The sequence below is a fragment of the Rhinopithecus bieti genome, unplaced genomic scaffold (genome assembly GCF_001698545.2).
Source record: "Rhinopithecus bieti isolate Rb0 unplaced genomic scaffold, ASM169854v2 scaffold_1037, whole genome shotgun sequence".
Lineage (NCBI taxonomy): Eukaryota > Metazoa > Chordata > Mammalia > Primates > Cercopithecidae > Rhinopithecus > Rhinopithecus bieti.
The window spans coordinates 112,430-132,986 of NW_016803268.1; the positions used below are offsets into that span (position 1 = coordinate 112,430).

The following is a 20,557-nucleotide window of genomic DNA, read 5'->3' on the forward strand; positions in this document are numbered from 1 at the left end:
AAAAAAAAAAAAAAAAAAAAAAAAAAAAATGTAAGCAAAATAAAACTTTGCCATAGGAAAGAAAATACCACAAAGTCAAATGGCAATTCATAAAGAAAATATTTACATCTCACAAATAACAGGCTAATATCCCCAATATGTGAGAAACTCAGAAGATTAAGAAGAAAAAATACCAAGAACCCAATCGAAAAAATGGGCACATAATTCATAAATAAATTAGATCCTGAAACATATGAGAAGTTTGACCTCACTCATGATTAGAGAAATGCAAATTAAAATGACAAATAGACATTTCTCACACTGCATTGAAAGGTATGACCACACAATCTGCTGTTGAGGCTATAGGGTAATGGACATTGTCATACACTGCCGGTGGGAATGCCCTTTTGGAAGGACATCTGACACTGAGAAAAACTGATGCCTGGCCAGGCGCCATGGCTCACGCCTGTAATCCCAGCACTTTGGGAGGCCGAGGCAGGCAGATCACCTGAGGCCAGGAGTTTGAGACCAGCCTAGCCAACATGGTAAAACTGTCTCTACTAAAAATACAAAAAATTAGCTGGGTGTGGTGGCATGCACCTGTAGTCCCAGCTACTTGGGAGGCGGAGGCCGGAGAACAGCTTAAGCCCAGAGATGTTCAACAAGTCTGTGTGACACCACCACAGGTCGTTCTCTCAACCGATCAGGACATGTTATTTCACCTCACACCATAGTACATTCAATCCCACTGGATGGCAAAAGCTCTTTCCTAAGCCTGCAAATGGCTTGTATGTCAACAAACCAATTTCTCTTACTTTGTCCCCAATTCACCACACACACACCAGGCGAAAGGACATATATTTAATGAGACAGTGACAGCAGCATTGTTACAACTGGGCATCCCTCAGGCCAGCTTGGTCCCGTGCTGTGGGACCACCCATGGTGTGGGTGCTGGCGGTGCAAACTGGGTCCTTGCTGGGCTTTTCCTGCTGTGCTACAGACTCAGACAAAGACCTATACATGATTCTGTTTACAGACTGTGTCACCCAGAAGGGGCAGGTGGGGAAGATGCTGGGTGGCAGGTAAAAATAAAAGGGGCCAACCCTTTGTCCAGCAAATGCCAGCATAGTTTTTCTATGGACACAGTGATTTGTAACTTGAATAATGTGAAGTTGATTACACAGATTTCGGAATGGCTAATATCCATATGACAGAAGTGTGATGCATTCATGAGACGTGTGCAGACTTCGGGGTGTTGGGAAACAGCATTTGGCCTTTAACCCCCTCCTCAGCCCCAAAGAGGAAGGGGAAGCAGGACAGGAACCCACACTGTTGATCCAACCTCACATCACACTCTCTAAAGGACTCCAACATGTTCCCTGCTCACCTTGCCACCTGAGGTAGGTCAGTACCCCTGCCCCCATTTTCCAGATGGGGAAACCGAGGCAGAGCAGACAGTAAGAACCTTGCCTAAAGCCACCACAGTCGGAAGAGGACACCATCCCCTTCCTGATGACGGAGGGCAAAGAGGAGACCCTGCCACCTCTCCCGCTCCTGGAATGAGCCAGTGAGCTGGGTGGCCTTTCTGCTGGCTGAGGTGTCTCCTCTTGGGCTTCCTAGTCAAAGGGGACAAATATCCAAGCAGTGACATTCTCTGCCCACCATGTGTGCCAACCATGTGCACCAACAGCCAAGTGCAGTCCAGGGTGTGGGGGAAAAGGACAGACAGGAGCACCCCCACTTCCCAAGGTAAAAGGCTGGGAAGCCATGTCCTGACATGTCCTCTCCTGAGGCCCCTCGTGGACCGCAGGATCTGTAAAGTGCAAACACCAAAGCCAAGTGTCCCCTCACCCAGAGCTGTAGTTTTCCTCTGCTGTCCAGGGGCCTCTGTCCTGTGGAGTGAGGGACCTCCCACACGCCCCTGCCCTGATCTTCCTGAATGGGCTGTCGAGCAAATACTCTCAGCTCTTGACCTCAGGCCCCCAAACAAAAGGCCACTGGCTGGTCATTTCCGAGCTATCTAGAGCCCTCCACAGGCAGCAGGACAGAGTTCCTCAGGCAAATCTGGTTCCAAGAAATGCCATCAGACCCCTGTAGGATCCCATCGCCTAACTGAAACCTCCCACAGTACACAGTCCCTGCTCCACACCTGGAGGCCAGGACACCCTCCTCAGGCTGGGGCCACGGCCTCCTAGCTTGGAGCACCAGGAAAGGAGCTGGGCCAAGGCAGGAGTGCCCAGCAGGGAAAAGCTCCATGGCCTCCTTCCCTGCTGCTGTACAGAAACAACAGGTAACCCCACTGAACTGACCACCCAATGAGGCCTTTGAATCTCAGGCCAGGGTAGAGGCAGGTCTACAGGTGACAACTGTGAACAGCCTCAGCTGGGGACAACCAGAAGTCCCCAAGGCGACGAGTGGCTGAAAGGGATAGAGCCTCCAGGCAGAGCCGAAACCCCACCGCAGGTGAGACCCAGCCCTTGGTGGGGTGTGTGCAGCCACAGCCTCAGGTGTTACTCAACACTCCTCTGTGTGTGCAGCCACAGCCTCAAGTGTTACGCAACACTCCTCGGTGTGTGCAGCCACAGCCTCAGGTGTTACTCAACACTCCTCTGCAGCTCTCTTGGGGTCTTGGCCTGATGAGTTTCCAGGGTGGCCAGGACGGGAGCTGTGGAATCTCTAGGGCCCAGATGCCCTGGTTCAGGGGTGTGGAAGGTTCTGTGCCATGGGGGAGGTGAGATGTCCCCCCAACTCCCTGCCCATTGGGGGAAGGATGGGGGCCACGCAAGGACCCCTCACAGCAGCACACCCAGGTGCGGCCGCCCCGAGTCCCAGCAAGCACCTGGGAGACAACGGTCCCTGACACTACCCACCCCCTCGGTCCTCGACACTGCCCACCCAGCAGGGGTGGAGGGGTCCAGGGGCCACACCCCAGGGGTCTCCAGAGCAGGACGAACAACTTGACGTTGGCAGGGTGGGTCCCAGCGGGCCAGGCAGGGTGCCCAGCACTCTTCCTCAGTGCTAGGCCTCCACGTCGGGACCTGGCTCCTGGAAGAGCGACTGCTTTCTCAGGCTGAGCCGGGCACACTTGGGGCACGTGGTGGAGTTGTCGTAGTAGCAGTCCCTGGGGGCAGAAACAGATTGGGGCTCTCTGCACAGGAAACTCCAGCACTGAAGCCCCGAAGCATCCTAGATCAGCTCCTGTCATCCCCTCTACAGCCACTACCAAAGGGCAGAATCGGGGTCTGCACCCAGATGCAAATGACTGTATGGCCGTGTGCAGAGCGCTTACCGGCGTGCAGATGTGGACCTCCAGGGGGTCCTCACGCTCCCTGCTATCCCCCGACCACACAGGTCCCAGTTCACACAGCTGAGGGGCTGAGCCCGGTAAGCCACGCCAGACTCAGAGCCCTTCCTCACGATTCCCAGCTGTTCCTATCCCAGTGTGCCTGGCACCTCCCCTGGCTCCCAAACTGTGCATCAGGGAACCCTGGGGCACTGCAGCCTAGTTCAAACTTTTAAACAGAACACAGTAGTAATTAACATCTGTCAGACACTGAGCAAACGACTAGCTCAAGTCAGTCAGTCTCAACCTTAGTTTCTGCCACAGTCCCATCTGTGTGACCCCGTAGCTCTGTAGAGCTGGGATTTCAGCAGTTGCTATGAAAAGTAGCAAATTCCAGGCAAAAATCAGGGGACAGAAACTGCAGGGGAGTGTTCCCTCTGATTCCAGGTCTGGAAGATGTGCGGGGCCCAAAAGGTGCGCTCGTATCATGAGTAAGTAATCATACTTACTGAAGAATGAAATTAAAATGTTTTTCTTCTAATTTGTGTATACTATTTTTCCAAAGAGCCACTGAATCTTTAGGATATAAGTACTTCTAAAGTTGTTTGAACATAAATATTTTTCCCTGTTGGTCTAGTGGCTAGGAAAAAAAACAACGAGAGCATAAGTACTTAATAAATCAAAGTGTTAGGAATTTCTTTTTTTTTTTTTGAGACGGAGTCACACTCTGTGGCCCAGGCTGGAGTGCAGTGGCCGGATCTCAGCTCACTGCAAGCTCCGCCTCCTGGGTTTATGCCATTCTCCTGCCTCAGCCTCCCCAGTAGCTGGGACTACAGGCGCCGCCACCTCGCCCGGCTAGTTCTTTGTATTTTTTAGTAGAGACGGGGTTTCACCAAGTTAGCCAGGATGGTCTCCATCTCCTGACCTTGTGATTCGCCCGTCTCGGCCTCCCAAAGTGCTGGGATTACAGGCTTGAGCCACCGCGCCCCGCCAGGAATTTATTTTGGCTTAGAAACACTTTGAAAAAATTACTGAGACATTAAAAGGTGACAGGAACTATAAGTTTGGGAATCTCTAGCCTATACTAACCCTGAAAGAGTGACTTCAATCCTAGTGAAGACAGGGAGCAGCTGGGATGCTATGAACACATCCAAGACCAAGCTGGAGTTTCAGGGGCTGGTCCGGGATGGCCCTGGGAAGGGGCAGCCCCCTCATCCCCCAGGTGCTGCTCCTAAGGGAACTTCTCATTTAGTCACAGACATCAGGGTCTGACTTCGTATCTCAGGGTCAGCAAAGGCCCTATGAGTCAGAGTCTTTACGTCTCCCCTCTCTCGGGGTAGCAGTGCCAGCTCCCATGGCATCATCCTACCGGAGGCCAAGGGGCAGCTCCCCAGAGGACAGGGCAGAGCCCCAGCCCCTGAGTGCAGGGTGCAGGCCACACCCACCTGTGGAAGACGGCAGAGCAGTCAGTGCACACAGACGTGTGGCTGTCGAACGGGAACAGCACATCGCCCTCTCTGCAGAGCTCACACACGAAGCCCTTGGCCTGGCACCGCTGGGGGGAACAGTGTGGGGTTGGGGCACGAGCATGTCAGTGCCAGCCCCTCTGGGCACTCCAAGGCCAGGGACACACTGGGCTGGGCTGCTTCTCCTGCCAATCCCCCCTCAGGGCTGGGGTTGGAGAAAAGCGGCCCTCGGGCAGAGGCCCACCTCGCAGTCCAGCTTGATGTGCTTGGCGAAGAGCGTGTGGATCTCAGTGAGCGAGCAGCCCAGACGGCCAGCATGCACGTCCAGGAGGTCCTGGACAGAGTACATCTCGTCGTTCTCCACAAAATGCTGCCGATCCTGGAGCTGCCAAGTCCCAGCAGCTGTGACCCCTGCACTGGGGAGGGCCCCTCCCACTGCCCACCCATGGTCGCTCCAGTGGTCAGGGCCCGGGTGTCCACAGAGAAACGAGCTACAGAAGGGTCTGGGCCCCAGGAGAATCCAGGAGCCCCAGGAAGCCAACAGAGGAAGATGGACCTGGGCCACATTTCCTGACCCGTGTAGCCGGGTCCACTCCCCAGTGCAGCCCCTCCCAGCCACACTGCATCCCCGTGTTCCCCACCCTTCCTTCTGTCTTGTCACACAGCTCACCACGCCAACACACAACTTATTTTTCTTGTCTTTCCTACTTGAAAGGCACTCTCTAAGGACAAGCCTTACTGCCTTTTCGTTCACTGTTCCAGAATCTAGAACATCTGTATCTGTTGAATAAATGATTAGATGAACCTTGAAAATTGTTTTTGTGGTCAATCGGCCTGAGGAGGGCTGGGCTGGACCCACCCTATGGAGATTCACAGAAAGGCTACAGGTTTCCCGAACTGAACTAATGGGAGAACTCGTTCGTGGGCTGAACGCCTGTTTGCTTTGTTCCTCGGGACCATGGTGAGGAGACCCTCTGCTAAAGGCACTCCATGCACAAGCTGTCTGGAAAAGACCTGAGCCAGAGGTGCCTCACTGCCCTGGCTGCACTTCCCATCGGGCGCCAGTCCCGCTGGCAGTCTGACCTGCAGCAACAGACGAGCCTCCATGGCCTCCCTGCATGTGATGAAGTATGGCTTCATGAGCAGGATGTCCTGGCGCAGCTTCTGCAAACAAGGCGGGAGCAGGCAGGCCTCCTCAGCCAGGACACAGGGCTGCCCCTGTGTGGGACTCACAGGGAGCCCTGCTCTCAGACGTCTCGCCTCACACCCGGGGCCACGACAGGGCCAGGAGTGGTTGGTTCCCCACGATGGGCTGAGATCTGAGTGCTTCACCAAAGCCCAAAATCACAGCTCCCGGGCTCGGCAGGACCGTGAGGCTCGCTTACCATGGCCCAGAAAACCCTCCGTTCCCTCTGCCCTCACCCAGCCCCACAGGCAGACAACTGTCTAGGAGCCAGCAGCCTCAGGACCAAGCCAAAGTTCCAGAGAAATCCCAGTTGCCTCCCCAGCCCTGGCCTTGGCAACTCAACTTGCTGCCACAGTTTCCTCCTGGGTAAAATGGGACCTGACTCCTTTCACCACCTCGCGTGAGACACCGTCACGTCCTGCCAGGGCTGCAGCTCCCGTCTGCCCTCGGCTCCCGCCCTACCTCCTCCCTCACTGCTGGCTAAGAGAGTGGCCCCCAGCCATGCACAGCCATGGAGCACATGGAAGTGGCTGCCCTACAGTGCGACTCAGCAGAGGACACATGCTAGAGCCAAAGACATGGCACAAAAAGAAAAAGAATGTAAATATCTTGGCCGGGCGCAGTGGCTCACGCCTGTAATCCCAGCACTTTGGGAAGCCGAGGCAGGTGGATCACAAGGTCAGGAGATTGAGACCATCCTGGCTAACGCGGTGAAACCCCGTCTCTACTAAAAAATACAAACAAACTAGCTGGGCGAGGTGGCGGGTGCCTGTAGTCCCAGCTACTCGGGAGGCTGAGGCAGGAGAATGGTGTGAACCTGGGAGGCGGAGCTTGCAGTGAACCGAGATCATGCCATTGCACTCCAGCCTGGGCGACAGAGCGAGACTCCATCTCAAAAAAAAAAAAACAATGTAAATATCTCAAAAATGTACATTGATTTCATGTTGAAATAATATTTTGGATATACTGGGCTAAATAAAATATACTATTAAAATTAACTTCACTTATTTCTTTTTACTTTGAGACAGAGTTTCACTTTTGTTGCCCAGGCTGGAGTGCAGTGGCATGATCTCGGCTCACAACAACCTCCGCCTCCCGGGTTAAAGTGATTCTCCTGCATCAGCCTCACGAGTAGCTGGGATACAGGCGTGCGCCACCACACCTGGTTAATTTTGTATTTTTAGTAGAGATGGAGTTTCACCATGCTGGTCAGGCTTGTCTCGAACTCCTGACCTCAACTGATCCACCCACCTCGGCCTCCCAAAGTGCTGGGATTACAGACGTGAGTCACCGCACCCAGCTCTTTTTACTTTTTTAACGTGGCTATTAGAAAATTTAATATTGCGTTCTTGCCTGGTATCAGATCACTACTGGACACGGTTCCAGCATCTTCAACCAAAAGGGCAGCCACGGTGCCCAGCTGACCCTAAGCAGGTGGCCTCCCTCCTCTACTCAGAACCTCCCATGGCCCAGAGGAGAAGAGGGTACTGGCCCAGCCCTAGGGCCCATCTGACACGGCGCCCCTGCCCCCCACTCCAGGGCTCCAGCCTCACGCGAATCTCCACCAGCTCCTCCACGTAGTTGAACAGCAGAGGGTTGATCTCCCGGAGCCTGAGCACGGGCCGAGACACCATCAGCGCCAGGTAGCGCATGCTGCAGCGAGATACCTGCGAGGCATGGCCGGGTGACACCTCTCACACCCACCCAGGGCCCGTGCAGCCAGCAGCACACACCCCGGGGTACAACGGCTCCACACCCCCATCTTCCTTCCTCCTCTCCCTCCCCAGTGGGATGCCCCCACCTTCCAACTCCCACCTTTCGAGGCTCAAAGTCCCAGTTGTGCACCACGCGTGCAGGGATGACAGCCAGGTCGTTCCAGTGGCAGTGGCTGCAGTAGTACTGGCCGGTGTAGTCACACTGCCTGGCCTCACTGGGCACACCCCCTGCAGGGTCAGAGGGGCCATGAGTGTCCCTGCCTCACCAAAGCCCCACTCAGCTTTCCAGCCTCATGGTCTGTCCTCCCATGGACCACAACCCTCAGGGAGAGAGCCAGCCAGGCCAAGGGTTCCCTCCTGACTCATCCTATCCTCAGTCACAAGATCTCAGGCAGTCCCAGCGTCTCACTGACCTGTTTTCTCATCAGTAAAATGGGATATAAACAGGGCCTCAGTGTAGGACTGCGGCAGAGACTTCATGAATTAACACCAGCAACTCTCTAGAAAAAAGAGCTGACACGCACGTGCATGACAACTGCGTGACTTCTCCCCGGTCCCCGTCTAGACTTTCTGTGCTGTGTGACTTCTCCCCGGTCCCCGTCTAGGAGGCTTTCACACAGGAAGGCGGAGGCTGGGTCCCAGCCCTCCAGGTGCTCCTCAGTGATCGGGGCGAGTTACAGAATGCCTGGAACCTCAGTCTGCTTCAGTGAGAAATGAAAAAATGGCAGCAACAGACCCTTATCACTTCCCAAGGATAACAAGCAGGGACTGCCCCAGGGCCTCACTCAGCTGTCTGACCTATGTGTCCTTACACACCTGTGCACCCAGCTCCCCTGCCAGGAACAGCTCCCTCACCCTCTTCTCTCCCTGCCACCACTCACGCAGAGAGATGGGTGCCCGGCACTCGGCACAGCGGTAATCCTGGCTGTCCAGCCCTGTCTCAGGACAGATGTTCAGTTCGTATTCCGCTTGGTGGCTGACTTTGGAGCTCACACAGGGTTTGGAGATGAGGTTCAAGCACTTGCTGTGACAGCGGTAATAACACCCTAGAGTGGAGGGACACATGCTTCTCAAACGTGGGAAGGGGCCGGGCGCAGTGGTTCACGTCTGTAATCCCAGCACTTTGGAAGGCCGAGACGGGCGGATCACGAGGTCAGGAGATCGAGACCATCCTGGCTAACATGGTGAAACCCCGTCTCTACTAAAAAATACAAAAAACTAGCCAGGCGAGGTGGCGGGCGCCTGTAGTCCCAGCTACTTGGGAGGCTGAGGCAGGAGAATGGCGTAAACCCAGGAGGTGGAGCTTGCGGTGAGCTGAGATCATGCCATTGCACTCTAGCCTGGGTGACAGAGCGAGACTCCGTCTCAAAAAAAAAAAGGGGGGGAAGGGTGCACCTGCAGCCCAGGCCACCCTCAGCTGGCCTGCCCCCTCCCCATGGGTTCCATTCCGAGGCCCAGATCAATCTAAGACCTCCTGGCACCAAGGGAAGCCTTAGAACCTCAAAGATCCTCTTGTCCCTGGCCCGAGCCTTGCCCCAAAGGTGGCCCAGACCTTGTCCTCCAACTTGTCTCACGTGTCCAGTGCCAACCTGCCACTCCCAACGCCAGACCCAACCTGTCCAAATGGAACAAACGAAACCCCACCCTCCCTCCCAAGCCCCTCAGCTTCCCATCTGTTTCAGCAGCTCCACCCTTAAATATCATGAGTTACTCTGATAGGTTTCTATCTCTCTGTTTTTTGTTTGTTTTGTTTTGTACTTTTTAAGAGACAAGGTCTTGCTCTGTTGCCCAGGCTGGAGTTCAGTGGTGCAGTCAGAGCTCACTGCAGCCTCGAACTCCAGGGCTCAAGTGATCCTCCCATCTTTGCATCTGAAAGCCCTAGGATTACAGGTGAGGGCCACCGCACCCAGTCAGACAATTTTCTCATCTGTTACTTTCCGTTTCCAAACCTTCAGCTGGCACTGCACTTAGATACTCCTTACTCCCACCACCTGTCCCAACCCAATCAGAGTCATCCTCCTCTCCTCAGTCACCTCCCTCTTCAGTCCAAGCTCAATCAGCAGGCAGGGTAACCTATTAAAGCCCAAGTATGTCCAGCACCCACTTGTGGCCCCCACTGCACTTAAAGAAAAGCCCTGACCACCCCTGAGCTCACCTCCCCTGACACAGAGCTGCAGCCACACCTGGATCTCTGCCTCTCCTCAAGGCACCGGACATATCAACCACGGAGTTGCCCCTCAGACTTTGCACACACGGCTGCCCCCACCAGAACATTCCTCCCTAGATATTCTCTTGGCTTGTTCCCTGACCTTGAAGTTTTTGCTTAAAAGTCACATGATGGGCCAGGCCCGGTGGCTCAAGCCTGTAATCCCAGCACTTTGGGAAGCCGAGACGGGCGGCGGATCACGAGCAGGAAGATCGAGACCCACCGGCTAATACTGGTGCAAACCCTTGTCTCTACTAAAATATACCAAAAAACTATGCCCAGCGACCGAGGGCGGGTGCCTGTAGCAGTACTCGGGAGGCTGAGACAGGAGAATCGCGTGACCCGGGAGGCGAGCTTGCAGTGAGCTGAGAGAGCCGGGCCCACTGCACTCCAGCCCTGGGTGCAGAGCAAAGATCCGTCTCAAAAAAAAAAAAAAAAAACAAGTCACATTGATGCCGGCCGGGCACTGGGGCTCATGCCATGTCATCAGCCAGCACTTTGGAGGCCAGGCAGGCGGATCACGAGGTCCAGGGATGATCCGAGACCATCCTGATGGCGAAACAGTGAAACCCTGTTCTCTAGCTAAAAATACAAAAAATTAGCCAGGCGTGGTGGCAGGAGCCTGTAGTCCCAGTTACTTCGGAGGCTGAGGCAGGAGAATGGCATGAACCCGGGAGGCGGAGCTTGCAGTGAGCTGAGATCCGGCCACTGCACTCCAGCCCGGGCGACAGAGCAAGACTCCGTCTCAAAAAAAAAAAAGTCACGTGATGCCTTTACATTCTGCCCTAAAGTCACATTCGCTTTACCTTAACACGTGCTAGTTCCTTTCCCTTTTTCTTCACTGTACAAACTGACACACCATGTAATTCACTAGTTTAATTCTCATCCAGAACAGCACTGTTCGATGCAGGCAGTACAACTGAGGAAATGTATATTTAGTTAATTTAACTTTGGCCACATTTGGCTAGTGACCACCACACTGGACAGCTCAGATCTGAACGTGAGCCCAGCGGAGTCTCTCATTCCTCACTCCTCATCTGGGTCTCGGCCCACCTGTGCAGGTGTACCAGGTCTGGATGAGCCCCCAGATGATGGTGTTACACTTGTCACAGGTCTGCTTGACACTCTTGCTCTTCTCCTTGTAGAAGCGGTGCTCAAGGAGCACTCGGATATTTGGCTCATCCTCATTGGGGTCCTGCAGAGGGTGAGTCAGGGAGGGGTCACAGGTGAGCTGGGCTGAAGTTCCTTTCCCTTCGCACAAGCCCCTCAGCTTATTTCTTCCACGCACCATTTAGAGCAGAGATTGTGAGTTTCAGCATAATGCCACGTCCCTTTTCTCCCTTTCACAGTAAACAATGATCAGCTGGACAAGCACCACCAAGGTCACATGCTACCTTTCCCAGCATCCCTTGCTACCTTTCCCAGCATCCCTTGCAGCGACGTGCTGTGTGGGATTGCGCTGGGCCACGGGCATGTGAGCAGGAGCGACGCGGCCTCTCTGCCCCTCCCGCTTTCTGCTGGTTAGGTGCAGGGCAATGGAAAAGGAGGCCCTCTCCAACACCATTAGCTGCCATAGGGGCCCCAGACCACCCATGGGATTTTTATGTGAGGAAACGAACACATCTTCTCTAAGCCACTATGTTTTGGGGTTTTTTGTTACCACCAATTTACCTATTTCCTCATGAATATTCTACTTTCTGCATTCCCAGGGACTCATGAATCAGCACAGGGCACACAGGGCACCCAGGCCAAAGCACACACAGATCCAAGGACTGCATCAGGAACATCTGTGGCCTGGGGCCCCCACCGTCTTTTGTTGTCACCTTCAAGACACCACCCGTCCTTGTCCAGGTCATGTGGCTCACTCAGGGAGGAACTCAGCTCACCCTCTTGCCTCAGTGGGTAGGCACACAGCCCAGAACTAGCCAATCAGCCACTGTCATTGGGTAAGGGGTGGGCACACGACCCAGAACTGGCCAATCAGTCACCGTCATCAGGTCAGGGGTGGGCCCAGGACTGGCCAATGAAAGTCAGGCCTGAGGTTCCTGCTATGACCACTGAGAAAAGGCAGCTGTCATCTGCACAGGAGGCTCGGCTGCTGGAAAGCAAGGTGTGGTTGCCGGGACCATCTCTGCCACCGCACAGTTTTGGAAAGCCTACCTGAGGCTGGATCAGACACAGAAAGTCGAGTTGGGAGACAGCAAGATTCCTGACATTGGAGGACCTTCCAGTCACCAAGAAAATACATTTTTCTTTCTGCTTTAAGCTACTTAAGGTTGGGTTTCTGTTCCTTCCAACAGGAGGGTCTAGACTAACAGGGAAACTTCCCGCCGTGGGGTGAGGGCCCGTCTTCCACCTTGCCTGTCTGGAGCCTTTCTACTTCAGCCCCTGTGGCCGAGAGGGAGACCACCACCTGAGAGGGATCCAGAGGCTGCAGGGTCCTCCTGGTTCCACAGTCCTGGCCTCGGCCCCAGGCTGCCCCACGGTGGGGTGGCCCCACACCCACCTTCAGCTCCTGGAGCTTCAGCCGGAGGTGGATGAGACGCACCACGGCATCCTTCTGCTTCTCGGACTGCTCGGGCAGCTCCAGAATCACCTGCTTGCACTCCTCGATCGCCTGCCGCAGCTGCTGGACGTCAGAGGCCAGGAACAGACCCTGCCCGGGTTGGGGGGCGGGGGCAGTCAAATACCCACCCTGCAGGATCTCCCTGTTAAGGCCCATCTGCCGAGACAGGCCCAGAGCAGACCCCGACACCCCTCACCCAGAGAAGGAAACTGAAGCCAGAGGGCACCGAGGACTTGCTCAAGGACAGGAAAGGTGGCAGCACAGTCAAGGTCCACCTGGTGCTGCACAGTCCCAGCCCGACCTGTCTGCCCACGGGCCTCTGAAAATCTAATGTTTGAAAGATGCTTTTCAAAAGACAACTTCCTTCTTTGAGAAATCCAGATGCTTTTTTTGTTACATCACTTCACTTACTTCTGAAGAGTTTCCTCTTGGAGGAAAGCTAGAGAAATGACATTTGCTGTTGTGAAGGAGAGTAAGTGGCCTCCAGCTTAACTGCCAAGCCCAGGCAGATGCCAAGAGCCAGTCCCAGCACTTCCGGCTGCTTTCGCCACATAATGACCAGGGGGCTCAGGGCCCAGCAAGGCCCCAGACTCAGAACACTCTGGTGCTCCTGGGGAAGACGGGATCAGGTCTCAGAGCTGGGGGCCTGGATCCTGCCCTCAGGAGCCATCCTCCTCCTCCAGGCTGCTGGGCTCTGAGACCCAGGCAAAGGGGAGGTGGCACCCTCCCCTCCCCCTTGCAGCTCAGTCTGTGGCCTAAAGGAAGTGCTCAAAATGTTGTAATACACGAAACAAGCTGAGTGCAGTGGGTCACACCTATAATGCCAGCACTTTGGGAGGCGGAGGTGGGTGGATCACTTGAGCTAAGGAGCCTGAGACCAGCCTGGGCAACAAAGCAAGACCCCGTGTCTATAAACAAAATTGAAAATTATCTGAGCATTGTAGTGCACACCTGTAGTCTCAGCTAATCAGGAAGCTGAGGTGGGAGGATCACTTGAGCCCAGGAGGTCAAGGCTGCAGTGAGCCATGATCACGCCACTGTACTCCAGATCAGGGGCAACAGAGAGAGAGACCTTATCTCAAGAAAAAGAAAAAAAAAAAGACACGAAACACGCATATGAAGTCTCTCTTTTTTTTTTTGAGACGGAGTCCTGCTCTGTCGCCCAGGCTGGAGCGGTGCAGCTACGCGATCTCGGCCCACTGCAACCTCCGCCTCCCAGGTTCAAACGATTCTCCTGCCTCAGCCTCCTGAGTAGCTGGGACTACAGGCACCTGCCACCACACCTGGCTAATTTTTTGTATTTTTAGTAGAGATGGGGTTTCACCATGTTAGCCAGGATGGTCTTGTTCCTGACCTGGTGATCTGCCTACCTTAAAGTGCTGGGATTACAGACATGAGCCACCGTGCCTGGCCCAAATCATTTCAAAGTTACATTTCAATGTTACTGTAATGTTTCCCTCAAAAGTTGGAGATGGTTTGCACAAAAATAAAAGGTCTTCAAACTTTTTTTTTGAGACGGAGTCTCGTTCTGTTGCCCAGGCTGGAGTGCACTGGTCCAATCTCGGCTCACTGCAAGCTCCGCCTCCCGGGTTCATGCCATTCTCTTGCCTCAGCCTCCCGAGTAGCTGGGACGACAGGCACCCGCCACCACACCGGGCTAATTTTTTCTGTTTTTTAGTAGAGACCGGGTTTCACCGTGTTAGCCACGATGGCGTCAATCTCCTGACCTGGTGATCCGCCCGCCTCGGCCTCACAAAGTGCTGGGATTACAGGTGTGAGCCACCGCGCCCAGCCTCAAACTTTTTAAAAAAATCATTATAGCCTCCCCCTTTTCTTCTTCAACACAAGGCTTCCATGGAACAAAATACAGAACAAACAAGAGTGGCCCTGTAATACTGACTGGTCAGTAGGAGGAAGACAAGCGGCTTCCCCCTTACCTCCCACACCCTGACTCTCGGCAAGTCTATAGGACCTCAAGGACCCCAGAGGGAACCGACTCTCTGCACATTTGCTTCATGAAGACATGGAGCTCAGGGGATAGGAGAAGCCCCAGGTTCACGAACCCCAATCCCCAGCTGTCTCAACCTGCCTTCACTCAGGCTCTGAGGGTGGGCGTCTGTGGTGTCATGCAGGCCTCAGATTCAAAGCCAGGAGCCCCGGCTGAGGTGGGGGCTGCTGAGCCTGACAATGGAGTGAGGCTATACCCCAGCTCACAGGACGCCGTCCCGCCATCTGGGAGGGAGTGACATGGAAACCCCGGCCCTTCCTGCCTTGGGGGCTCCCTCGGTCCCTCTCCCCTTCCAGATCCGAAACCTTACCACAGGGCGGGAGAAGTGGTCCTCAGACAGGCCGAGATCCATCACGCGTTCAGGGCAGCGGAACTCTGGCTCCCCAGGGGGCAGCTCAGGCAGGGCCTCTAGGGGAAGACGGGGACAGGTGTGGAGGGTCAGCTGCTGCCTCCTGCCTCCCATCCCCTAGGGAGGAGCTGAGATAGCCAGGAGTGGGAAAGGGATTCAGGAAGCTGCACAGAAAGGAGGCACTGTGGGAGCTGGGCACCACTCAGAATCTGCACGCCGTCCAGTTTGCATTCAGAGGAGCCCATAGCCTTGTGCAGACAGGAAAGAGACATTCGAAAGGAGGAGGTGGAATGATACTCACTGCCAAAAGGTCCTCGAGATAGCATGACAGAAACATCCCATTTCTAAGGCAGACACCTCATGGATGACCGTGGGGATTACAGAAAAACCACTGGATGGCTACATGGCAAAGTCCACCAACCCCAGTGTTGACTCCAGGCCGTCTTTGCAGCTGCCCCGCTCCAAGCACTCCCTGATGGCCTCATCTGCAGTTTCTAAGGCTCACGCCACCTTCTGACAAGGGAACCCAGAGCACGTTCCCTCGGCTACCCTCTCTGTCACTAGGTCTCAGCTGACCTCACTCAGCAAGTGTTCTCTGGGCACCTACTGCGTGCTGGGCCCTAGGATACAGCGGGGACAGGTCAGGCACAAATCCTGCTCTTGGAGTGTGAATTCTAGCAGGGACACAGAAACAAACCACAGAACAGACGGGAAAAAGAAAAGAGCCAGCAGGTGACGGCTCCGTGGGAAAGTCAGGGCTGCACAGGAGGCAGCAGGAAGACGGGGGTGTCCACGTACGCGGTCAGAGACCTGCCCAGCTCCCACCCTGACTCCCACCAGCACCCACCTTCAGCAGTGATGTCCGGGGCCTCCTCCCCAGGGCCCTGCTCATGCTGTCTTGGCCCAGACTGCTTGTTGAAGGGGTTGAGGTGCGCCTGCCGGAACCGGGCCAGCTTCTCATCATATTCCATAGCATCCCACCTGAGGGCCAGGCAGGGCCAGGATGAGTCCCCAGGTACCAGGCTCACCACGGACCATCCCCTTTCCCCAACCACACTGGGGTGTCTGGGGTGAGGCTGGCCTCTTTCACTTCCCTAAAGTGGGTAGTCCTCACACCACAGCCTCAATCTTCAGCCTTTTCCTGAAACACCTCTGCTGCATCCTGCCCAGGCCCCCACTGGTGGTGTCGCCTTGGAAAGAGCTCACGGTGACAATGAGGGTCCCACGAGGGCATGTGGCCCATCTTCCTTCCCAGCACAGGGTCCTCTGGCCCGACATTGCAGAGCTCCAGCCCTAGAGCTACCTATGGGATCCTCTCTAGGCCTCAGCCCCAGATACTCACTCAGCCCCACTCTAGCTTGCTATCCACCTGCTCCTATGAGACAGACCTCCCAGAAATGGGTTCCTCCTTCCTGGGCCCCCAACCAAAAGTGCTTCCTTGTCAGAGCCTGAAACCACAGCCCCTGTCTCAGGACTCAGGGTTGGACACTTGGGGACAGTGCCAGGGCCCATTCCTCTCTGCCGCATGTGGGTGAGCAGGGCCCACCTTCCCCATGCCAGGAGTGGGGGATCTTGGAAGGGTTCCCTGCCAGCACACGGAGAAGCCCCCACAAATGCATCCAGGCTCTCTGGCCTGGGTTCTAATCCTGGGATGAGCAACATGAGCTGAACCAGGCCCACGGCTCTGTGCCTCAGGAGCCCAGGAAACAGGCAGGAAGGGCCTAGTTCTCCGCGTGGCAGAAGCTAAGTATCAAGAACGCTCTTTTCCCACCCTGAGGCTCAGAAAATTGCAGAATGCACAGGGCTGATGGCTCCTGGCAGGGAGGAAGGGACTTTGGTTGGGGTGGGAGTAGAGGCAGTTTGCATGCAGCCCTCCCACATAACTTCCTGGGTCACATTCCTTAGCCTCTCTGCCTCCATTTCCCCATCCGTAATGGGCCATTGTGAGGGTGAAATGAGTTAACAGAGACTGAGCACAAAGTAAGCTCGCTGTAAGGTCTGTTGATGTTATAGGAAGTCGGAGGTGTCTTTTTAAAGTTGTTCAGTAACCGCATCAGTGTTAGTTATGCTTTCACTACACCTGTTACAGCCTGAAATAATTCACAAACAGAATAAACAATCCTATGATTTATCCTCTGCCCCTTCTCCCAAAAGAAAGAGAGGTGAGCCCAGAGGGGACGGCTCTGCTCAGAGTCACGCTGTGGCCTGGGGGAACTGGGATTTGAACTTGTTGCCTCACTGGCAGTGGGATAAGGAGGCCACCCCAGCTCCACATGACTACCCGGCAACTGGGCAAGACTCCACACCACCTATGGGACCTGTCCTGCCTGTTGTGCCTGTGGGGCAGGAGTGTGGGTTGGGCACCTGCACGCCAGCCTGAAAGGATCCAGCACCCATTGACAGGCTGCCCGTGGACCCAAACAGGGAGGCACCGGGAAGACACAAGGGGTGTGGGCCCCAGTCCCACCTCTTTCTCTTATTACCTGATGACTTTCGGTGGGTCACAGAGTCAGAGGCGGCCGCCCGATGCCAGGACCTCCCCAGTCTCCCAGGGAGCACCCAAGACACAGGAGAAATCAGGCCGTCCCAACATCACTCCTCCTTCTTCCTGAATGGGGAGCCTCATTTTTGTTTATCGCACAACTTCCCAGCCTCCCCAGCAGATACACTTGGTAAAGTGACTGAGAGTTCTGATGCTCTGGGCTTGAGAAGATCAGGCAGATCTGAGTGGCTCTGGGCTCCTGGCTTCACTGACACACACAAGTCCTTACCCCTCCATCCACCCCAGGAAGTACGTGTTCTCCCTGATTTATAGGCAAGAAAATGGAGAACCAGAGACTCAATCAGGGCTATCTGAAAATAACAGTAACGGGCCAGGTGTGGTAGCTCACACCTATAATCCCAGAACTCTGGACAGCCAAGGCAGGAGGACGGCATTAGGCCAGGCCCAATGCAGTGAGGACCCATCTCTATTAAATTTTACATAAATATGGGCCGGGCACAGTGGCTCACACCTGTAATCCCAGCATTTTGGGAGGCCAAGGCGGGTGGATCACGAGGTCAGGAGATCAAGACCATCCTGGCCAACATGGTCTCTACTAAAATACAAAAAATTAGCTGGGCGTGGTGGTGGGCGCCTGTAGTCCCAGCTACTTGGGAGGCTGAGACAGGAGAATGGCGTGAACCCGGGAGGCGGAGGCTGCAGTGAGCCGAGATTGAGCCACTGCACTCCAGCCTGGGCAATAGAGCGAGATTCCACCTCAAAAAAAAAAAAAAAGATTCTGACTGATGATCCCAATAGTCTCATGGTAACAAGACAGACACGCCCAACTTGAAACCCAGCTCTGCCAGCTCCTAGCTGCGTGACCTTGGGTAAGTAGATAAACCTTTCTCTGCCTCCATTCTCTCATGTCTCAAATGGGGATTACAATAGTACCATACAGGGTTATTATCAAGATTAAAGTAGTTAATACTAAGTTCAGAGAACACTGGCCAGCACATAGTAAGCACCCAATAAATACTGATTACGACTTATCATTATTACTTTTTTTTTTTTGAGACAGGGTGTTGCTCTGTCACCCAGGCGGGAGTGCAGTGGTGCAATCATAGCTCACTGCAGCCTCAAGCTCCTGGGCTTAAGGGGTCCTCCCATATTAGCCTCCCAAGTAGCTGGAACTCCAGATGTGTGCCACCATACTCAGCTAATGTTTTTTAACTTTTTGTAGAGACGGAGTCTCGCTCTGATGCCCAGGCTGGTCTGGAACACCTAACCTCAGGTGATCTGCCTGCCTCAGCCTCCCAAAGTGCTGGGATTATAGGTGGGAGCCACCACGCCTGGCCTAGTATCATTACTTTTAAGAATCATGGCTGGGCGCAGCCAGACACAGTGGCTCACACCTGTAATCCCAGCACTTTGGGAGGCCCAGGCGTGCGGATCACAAGGTCAGGAGATTGAGACTATCCTGGCTAACATGGTGAAACCCCGTCTCTACTAAAAATATAAAAAAATAAGCCAGGCGTGGTGGTGGGTGCCTGTAGTCCCAGCTACTCGGGAGGCTGAGGCGGGAGAATGGCGTGAACCTGGGAGGCAGAGCTGGCAGTGAGCCGAGATCACACCACTGCACTCCAGCCTGGGGGACAGAGCGAGGCTCCGTCTACAAAAAAAAAAAAAAGAATCATGGTCGGGCATAGTGGCTCACTTTGGGAGGCTGAGGCGGGTGGATCATTTGAGGTCAAGAGTTCAAAACCAGCCTGACCAACATGGTGAAACCCTGTCTCTACTAAAAATACAAACAAATTAGCTGGGCATGGTGGTGCACACCTGTAATCCAGCTACTCGGGAAGCCGAGGCAAGAGAATCGCTTGAACATGGGAGGTGGAGGTTGCTGTGAGCTGAGATTGTGCCACTGCACTTCAGCCTGGGCAACACAGCAAAACTCCATCTCAAAAAAAATAAAAATAAATAAATAAAAATAAATCAGCCCTGATTTAGACTCTGGTTCTCCATTTTCTTGCCTATAAATCGGGGGGAACACCTACTTTCTGGGGTGGATGGAAGGGCTAAGGACTTGTATATGATGTCAGTGAAGCCAGGAGCCCAGAGCTGCTCAGAACAGACTGGCACTGTCGTCACATATGGTGACCAGCCCAGGAAAAAGGGTGCAGGAGCTACACCTGGGGCAGCCCCTGGAAACCTCCTGCTGTGTAAAACACGGCCAGAGGAGCGTCAAAGCAGGCACGCTGGCACGGACACCTCTGCTCTGCCCAGCAGCTGTACTCTAGGCTACGAGCTCTCCTCTGGGCTGTGAAAAAAAGGCATCTTTTATTTGCCTATTTACTGAGAGTCAGTGCCAGCCCCAGGCCTGGCGCATGGGCAGGGGATGAATGAGGGGAGGCCTTTGGCCTCACAGCCTTAGCATCTCCCCACACGCTGACCTGGGGATGCTGGCCGCAGTGGCCAACCCTGAGCAGAATGCCAGCCTGCCCTTCCCACCAGGCTCACCCACCAGTTCTGCACCCAGATGTCGGACTTGGCCTCAGAAAGGAGCAGGCAGGAAGTAGGAGAATGAAAGCAGAGGTCTGGCCACCCCCGGCCCCTCCTCTAGAGCCCATTGCTCTGAGGTCCGGCCACCCCCGGCCCCCCCTCTAGAGCCCATTGCTCTCATGGGGAGGACTCCACAACTTAGCACTGAAAGGAAACAGAAGAACAGCCGGCGGGGCTCCGGGACACAGAGGGACCCTGGGCTGAAGCTCAGGACACTCCGGATGCATGGAGCTGGCCTCCCGCGTCCTGCCCGCGGTGTGACCACCAGGAAGTGGTGTCATCACTGCAGCTGCCACCCCCAGAACCTGAGAAGTCACCGCGGTGTGCGGAGTCAACAGCACCCTGTCTGCCCATACCTGGATCGCCTGCCAGGGCCCAGGGGCTCTCAGGGACAGGACGGTCATTCCTCTAGGGCTGCTTGCCACGGAAGCCTGGCCGTGGGTTCGCCACCTGCTGCAGGGAGAAGCCACCCCAGGACTGTGCCTCCCCCACCTACCACACCCGCAGGAGCTCGCTCGGGGTACCCTGGTGTCCCGGGCTCCTCGCGGGGCAGGTCTGTCCCACCCCCCCATTCCACAGATGGGGAAACTGAGGCTCGGAGCAGCCCAGGAAGGGGACACAGCCACGCAGGTCCCCTGGGCCGCCCGGGTGCCCCGCACGCAGCTGGTGTGGACGCCGGAGCAGCGGCGGGTCCCCGGGGTGGGGCGGCCGAGGTCTCGAGGCCCCGCGCCGGGCGGGCCGCCCTCCCAGCCCGT

General features: G+C 55.1%; 1 protein-coding gene across 4 annotated transcripts; it reads right to left on the bottom strand.

Annotated features, from left to right (window-relative positions):
- Positions 1-826: 826 nt before the first annotated feature.
- On the bottom strand, positions 827-20,551 carry DEF8 (differentially expressed in FDCP 8 homolog). 4 transcript variants are annotated; one of them, XM_017871158.1, is made up of 12 exons: positions 20,159-20,551; positions 15,606-15,739; positions 14,720-14,817; positions 12,342-12,491; positions 10,889-11,030; positions 8,511-8,675; positions 7,730-7,857; positions 7,468-7,581; positions 5,812-5,892; positions 4,973-5,062; positions 4,708-4,817; positions 827-3,100 (listed from the first exon to the last, which is right to left on the bottom strand). In XM_017871158.1, exons 2-12 carry the CDS (start codon positions 15,727-15,729, stop codon positions 2,998-3,000), a joined length of 1,305 nt encoding a protein of 434 aa, XP_017726647.1. In that variant the 5' UTR covers positions 15,730-15,739; positions 20,159-20,551; the 3' UTR covers positions 827-2,997. The 4 variants fall into 4 exon arrangements, with proteins under 4 accessions (XP_017726647.1, XP_017726636.1, XP_017726633.1 ...); XM_017871147.1 differs by having other exon boundaries at positions 4,973-5,107; XM_017871144.1 differs by having other exon boundaries at positions 4,973-5,113.
- Between the last annotated feature and the right edge of the window lie 6 nt (positions 20,552-20,557).